The sequence below is a fragment of the Mobula birostris genome, chromosome 27 (assembly GCF_030028105.1).
Source record: "Mobula birostris isolate sMobBir1 chromosome 27, sMobBir1.hap1, whole genome shotgun sequence".
Classification (NCBI taxonomy): Eukaryota; Metazoa; Chordata; class Chondrichthyes; order Myliobatiformes; family Myliobatidae; genus Mobula; species Mobula birostris.
Genome location: NC_092396.1, coordinates 24002130 through 24008129, shown reverse-complemented (window position 1 = coordinate 24008129; position 6000 = coordinate 24002130). Strand labels below are relative to the sequence as shown.

At 50.2% G+C, this 6000-nt stretch overlaps 1 protein-coding gene across 1 annotated transcript in view; it reads right to left on the bottom strand.

Moving 5' to 3' along the window:
- epha2b (eph receptor A2 b) overlaps positions 1–6000 on the bottom strand; it is a 52001-nt gene that overhangs the window by 33731 nt on the left and 12270 nt on the right. The window contains exon 4 of the mRNA XM_072244776.1: positions 3972–4161. Coding sequence (XP_072100877.1) covers positions 3972–4161 — 190 coding nt within the window. The remainder of the gene's footprint in view (positions 1–3971; positions 4162–6000) is intronic.

Below are 6000 nucleotides of genomic sequence, written 5' to 3'. Positions count from 1 at the left end.
CACATCAAAGTTGCTGGTGAACGCAGCAGGCCAGGCAGCATCTCTAGGAAGAGGTGCAGTCGACGTTTCAGGCCGAGACCCTTCGTCAGGACTAACTGAAGGAAGAGTGAGTAAGGGATTTGAAAGTTGGAGGGGGAGGGGGAGATCCAAAATGATAGGAGAAGACAGGAGGGGGAGGGATAGAGCCAAGAGCTGGACAGGTGATTGGCAAAAGGAGATACGAGAGGATCATGGGACAGGAGGTCCGGGAAGAAAGACAAGGGGGGGGGGACCCAGAGGATGGGCAAGAGGTATATTCAGAGGGACAGAGGGAGAAAAAGGAGAGTGAGAGGAAGAATGTGTGTATAAGACTAAATAACAGATGGGGTACAAGGGGGAGGTGGGGCCTTAGCGGAAGTTAGAGAAGTCGATGTTCATGCCATCGGGTTGGAGGCTACCCAGACGGAATATAAGGTGTTGTTCCCCCAACCTGAGTGTGGCTTCATCTTTACAGTAGAGGAGGGCCGTGGATAGACATGTCAGAATGGGAATGGGATGTGGAATTAAAATGTGTGGCCACTGGGAGATCCTGCTTTCTCTGGCGGACAGAGCGTAGATGTTCAGCAAAGCGGTCTCCCAGTCTGCGTCGGGTCTCGCCAATATATAAAAGGCCACATCGGGAGCACCGGACGCAGTATATCACCCCAGCCGACTCACAGGTGAAGTGTTGCCTCACCTGGAAGGACTGTTTGGGGCCCTGAATGGTGGTAAGGGAGGAAGTGTAAGGGCATGTGTAGCACTTGTTCTGCTTACACGGATAAGTGCCAGGAGGGAGATCAGTGGGGAGGGATGGGGGGGGGACGAATGGACAAGGGAGTTGCGTGGGGAGTGATCCTTGCGGAATGCAGAAAGGGGGGGGGAGGGAAAGATGTGCTTAGTGGTGGGATCCCGTTGGAGGTGGCGGAAGTTACGGAGAATAATATGTTGGACTCGGAGGCTGGTGGGGTGGTAGGTGAGGACCAGGGGAACCCTATTCCTCGTGGGGTGGCGGGAGGATGGAGTGAGAGCAGATGTACGTGAAATGGGGGAGATGCGTTTAAGAGCAGAGTTGATAGTGGAGGAAGGGAAGCCCCTTTCTTTAAAAAATGAAGACATCTCCCTCGTCCTAGAATGAAAAGCCTCATCCTGAGAGCAGGTGCGGCGGAGATGGAGGAATTGCGAGAAGGGGATGGCATTTTTGCAAGAGACAGGGTGAGGAGAGGAATAGTCCAGATAGCTGTGAGAGTCAGTAGGCTTATAGTAGACATCAGTGGATAAGCTGTCTCCAGAGACAGAGACAGAAAGATCTAGAAAGGGGAGGGAGGTGTCGGAAATGGACCAGGTAAACTTGAGGGCAGGGTGAAAGTTGGAGGCAAAGTTAATGAAGTCAACGAGCTCAGCATGCGTGCAGGAAGCAGCGCCAATGCAGTCGTCGATGTAGCGAAGAAAAAGTGGAGGACAGATACCAGAATAGGCACGGAACATAGATTGTTTCACAAACCCAACAAAAAGGCAGGCATAGCTAGGACCCATACGGGTGCCCATAGCTACACTTTTAGTTTGGAGAAAGTGGGAGGAGCCAAAGGAGAAATTATTAAGAGTAAGGACTAATTCCGCTGGACGGAGCAGAGTGGTGGTAGAGGGGAACTGATTAGGTCTGGAATCCAAAAAGAAGCGGAGAGCTTTGAGACCTTCCTGATGGGGGATGGAAGTATATAAGGACTGGACATCCATGGTGAAAATAAAGCGGTGGGGGCCAGGGAACTTAAAATCATCGAAAAATTTAAGAGCGTGAGAAATGTCACGAACATAGGTCGGAAGGGATTGAACAAGGGGTGATAAAACAGTGTCGAGGTATGCAGAAATGAGTTCGGTGGGGCAGGAGCAAGCTGAGACAATAGGTCGGCCAGGACAGGCAGGTTTGTGGATCTTGGGTAGGAGGTAGAAACGGGAAGTGCGAGGTGTGGGAACTATAAGGTTGGTAGCAGTGGATGGGAGATCCCCTGAGCGGATAAAGTTGGTGATGGTGTGGGAGACAATGGCCTGGTGCTCCTTAGTGGGGTCACGATCGAGGGGTAAATAAGAGGAGTTATCCGCGAGTTGTCGCTGTGCCTCGGCAAGGTAGAGGTCAGTACGCCAGACTACAACAGCACCTCCCTTATCGGCGGGTTTAATGATAAGGTTAGGATTAGTGCGGAGGGAGTGGAGAGCAGAGCGTTCCGAAGGAGTGAGGTTGAAATGGGGACAAGGTGCGGTGAAGTTGAGACGGTTGATGTCCCGTCGGCAATTAGCGATAAAGAGATCCAGAGCAGGCAGAAGACCAGAGCGGGGTGTCCATGAAGAAGAGGAGGGTTGAAGACGGGAGAAGGGGTCATCGGTGGGGGTGGAAGAGTCCTTGCCGAAGAAGTAGGCTCGGAGACGGAGACGGGGGAAGAAAAGTTCCGCATCATGGCGAACACGGAACTCGCTGAGGTGTGGGCAAAGGGGGACAAAGGTGAGGCCCTTACTGAGGACAGAGTGTTCTGCCTCCGACAGTTGAAGGTCGGAGGGGATGGTAAAGACCCGGCACGGATGAGAGCTGGGATCAGAGGGGGGAGGGGGGAGGCTGGGGGTGTCAATGGAGAGGGGAGGGTTGGGGTGAGAGGAAGATGGAGCCTCTGAGGGCCCAGGAGTTGACGGTGGGATCTGAGGAAGACGGGGCTGCGGGGTGGTGGTGGGGGAAGGGGAGACGGGAGTCACAACAGCAGCACATAAAGACCCGGCCTGGAGTTCAAGGCTGGAGTCGCAGTTGGTGGTTGCGCAATCGCTGTGAATGTCTCCATGGTCGTTGCTAGAGTCCGGGTTTTGAGGTGTTGGAGCCGGCGAGATCAGTGGCAGGGGCCGCGATCTGAAGTTCTTGCCTGCTAGTTTCAGGGCCAGCAGGCTCTATGAGTCAACTGGGGTGATATACTGCGTCCGGTGCTCCCGATGTGGCCTTCTATATACTGGCAAGACCCGACGCAGACTGGGAGACCGCTTTGCTGAACATCTACGCTCTGTCCGCCAGAGAAAGCAGGATCTCCCAGTGGCCACACATTTTAATTCCACATCCCATTCCCATTCTGACATGTCTATCCACGGCCTCCTCTACTGTAAAGATGAAGCCACACTCAGGTTGGAGGAACAACACCTTATATTCCGTCTGGGTAGCCTCCAACCTGATGGCATGAACATCGACTTCTCTAACTTCCGCTAAGGCCCCACCTCCCCCTCGTACCCCATCTGTTACTTATTTTTATGCACACATTCTTTCTCTCACTCTCCTTTTTCTCCCTCTGTCCCTCTGAATATATCTCTTGCCCATCCTCTGGGTCCCCCCCCCCTTGTCTTTCTTCCTGGACCCCCTGTCCCATGATCCTCTCGTATCCCCTTTTGCCTATCACCTGTCCAGCTCTTGGCTCTATCCCTCCTCCTCCTGTCTTCTCCTATCATTTTGGATCTCCCCCTCCCCCTCCCACTTTCAAATCCCTTACTCACTCTTCCTTCAGTTAGTCCTGACGAAGGGTCTCGGCCTGAAACGTCAACTGTACCTCTTCCTAGAGATGCTGCCTGGCCTGCTGCGTTCACCAGCAACTTTGATGTGTGTTGTTTGAATTTCCAGCATCTGCAGAATTCCTGTTGTTTACGACCTCATTAGTTTTTTTTTGCGCAGTTTATTTATATATTTACTGTAAGTCACAGTTTTTATTATGCATTGTAATGTACTGCTGACGCACAGCAACAAATTTCACAACACATACCGGTGATATTAAACCCGATTCTGATTCAATCTTGAGTCTCTAGCCCTCCCAACGTTCTACATCCATCACGCAGGAGGATGTCATCCCCTAATGATTTTCTTCCTTCCTTTGCCTCAAGGCGCCGAAGCTAATTGCAACTCCTCCCAAGTGAGATCCGTTAATTAGAAACGACACCTGCAGAAGTTGCTTCCCCTCTCAGAAGCACTGGCACCACGGGCAAAGGTGGTCTTCATTGCACCCTTCCGCCTGTTCCGGCAACCAAGGTGGCGGTTTGGTGCCATCGCCGAGGTTGCTGCCTGACTAGCCTGAACTGGGATTGCAGTCACACGAACCAAAGGACCCTGGGCATCACTGACAAAGCTTGCTGCCCGTGACCAGCAAAATACCGAGCACAATGCCACATTTAACCAGAGTACTAAAGGATTCCATTCAGCTCAGCAAAACTGAACCAGTTGGCAAGTTTGTTTTTCCTTGTGCATTTTACACAAAGTTCTCATGAGGAAATCGACCAGGAACCTTAAAGTAGGCATGGACTGCTGAGGACAAACGAAATTTGTCCAGATGGATTACAGCTGATAGGGGACAACGTTTATGAAATAGGAGCTGGTAGCTTTTAGCAGGGTAAATTAAATAATTTCTCCAGGCACTCTGGGTTCAGTCTTCAGACTCAGGTAAGATCTCAGTGCATTGTAAATGCTTGCCACATCTCCCTCGTGCTCCCCTGTCCCTCACACAAGTACCCCAGAGATGCACTCCTCAGTCAAACGGCTCCGTAGGCAAAGGAAAACTGAAAGGAAAACTTCCAGGCTTGGCTTCAGACAAGCCTGAGTTGTTATGAGCTGGAATAGAATCATGACAAGCACACAGAGAAAGGGAGCAGCAACAAACCCTCCCACCACACCCACTCACAAAAAAAAATCAATCTCACGATTAAGGAAGGAACTGATTAGCACTCAACTGGTAACGATAACAGGGTGACTCATGCAAGAAAGATTTGGTTAGAGCAGAGCAGTGAGTGAGACACTTAGCAGGTTGTCGGGGCTGCTGGAAAGTGGGAGGTATTATAGCAGTAAATGACCCACACTCTTGACTCATCAAGATAAGACCTGATTATTGCCACACTGATCCCAGGGCTCCAGAAATAAAGTCAGTAACTCCAGAAGGAAACGCAAGTCCAAAAGACAACAGGTCAGTGGTGGCAGGGACCTGGAGTGGAGAAGATTTGGTTAAACACTTGTTCTGGAGGAGGTCGGGGTGAAAAGAGATACTCATTTTGAAAGAATTCAACGCATTGTAAGAATACACTGGGGCTGAGGTTAGAATTCCTCATTAGTGTTTGTGGGAAGCTTCCGTACTGAAGGGAGAATGGCACATTGGTCAGGGTCCAAGAACAGCACACAACCAAAATCTGTACCAGCAATTCCAGGCTTTCCATTTCCAGCTTTCAAGGGAGATGATCCAGCCACATGCTCACCAGAGTTTGTGGTCTCCAGTCAATCCACACAAACAGGAGGTAGAACGTGTGGGACATTCCAATTAACTACAGTCAATACAGTTAAGGGTAACTACTTTAGTCTTTGGTTAGCCTTAGTTTCCCATGCCTTTCCATCTCCTTCTCATATCCAGAAACACCACTCTTCTGGCTTGTGATGAAAGCTACAATTTAATACTAAAGTTAGGCAGTCAGGCAACAAAACCCACCATAAAGAAATTAAATATTTTCAAGTTAAAATGAGCAGTTGCATCACTCACAGTTATAAAGGCCCTTCAGCCAATTAAGTCCACACCAACCCATTCTACACTAATCCCATTTTTTTTAAATGCTCCTCACATTCTCTTCAACCCCTCAAGGTTTTAAACCATTGCCCACACAGCTTCCTGTGGCCAGCTCACCTAGAAGCCCACACTTCTTTGGGATGTGGCGGGACTCCAGAGGAAACCCACCCGTGGAGCCCCACACAGACAGCGCCTGAGGTCAGGATAGAATCTGCGTTTCTGGTGCTGTGAGACAGTGGCAGAAGGCATTGGGTTTGTACACTCTGCAAAACTAAATGCAAGAGCCAAAATCCATGTCCTGCACTAACATCAATCACCACTGCTAAATGTCAAATGAGGCAAGGCCAAGTTCCCCTCCCACTTAATGAAGAAATGCAATTGAAGATAGGGGTGTATACTGTGTAACAACATCAAGGTTAAAGTAGAA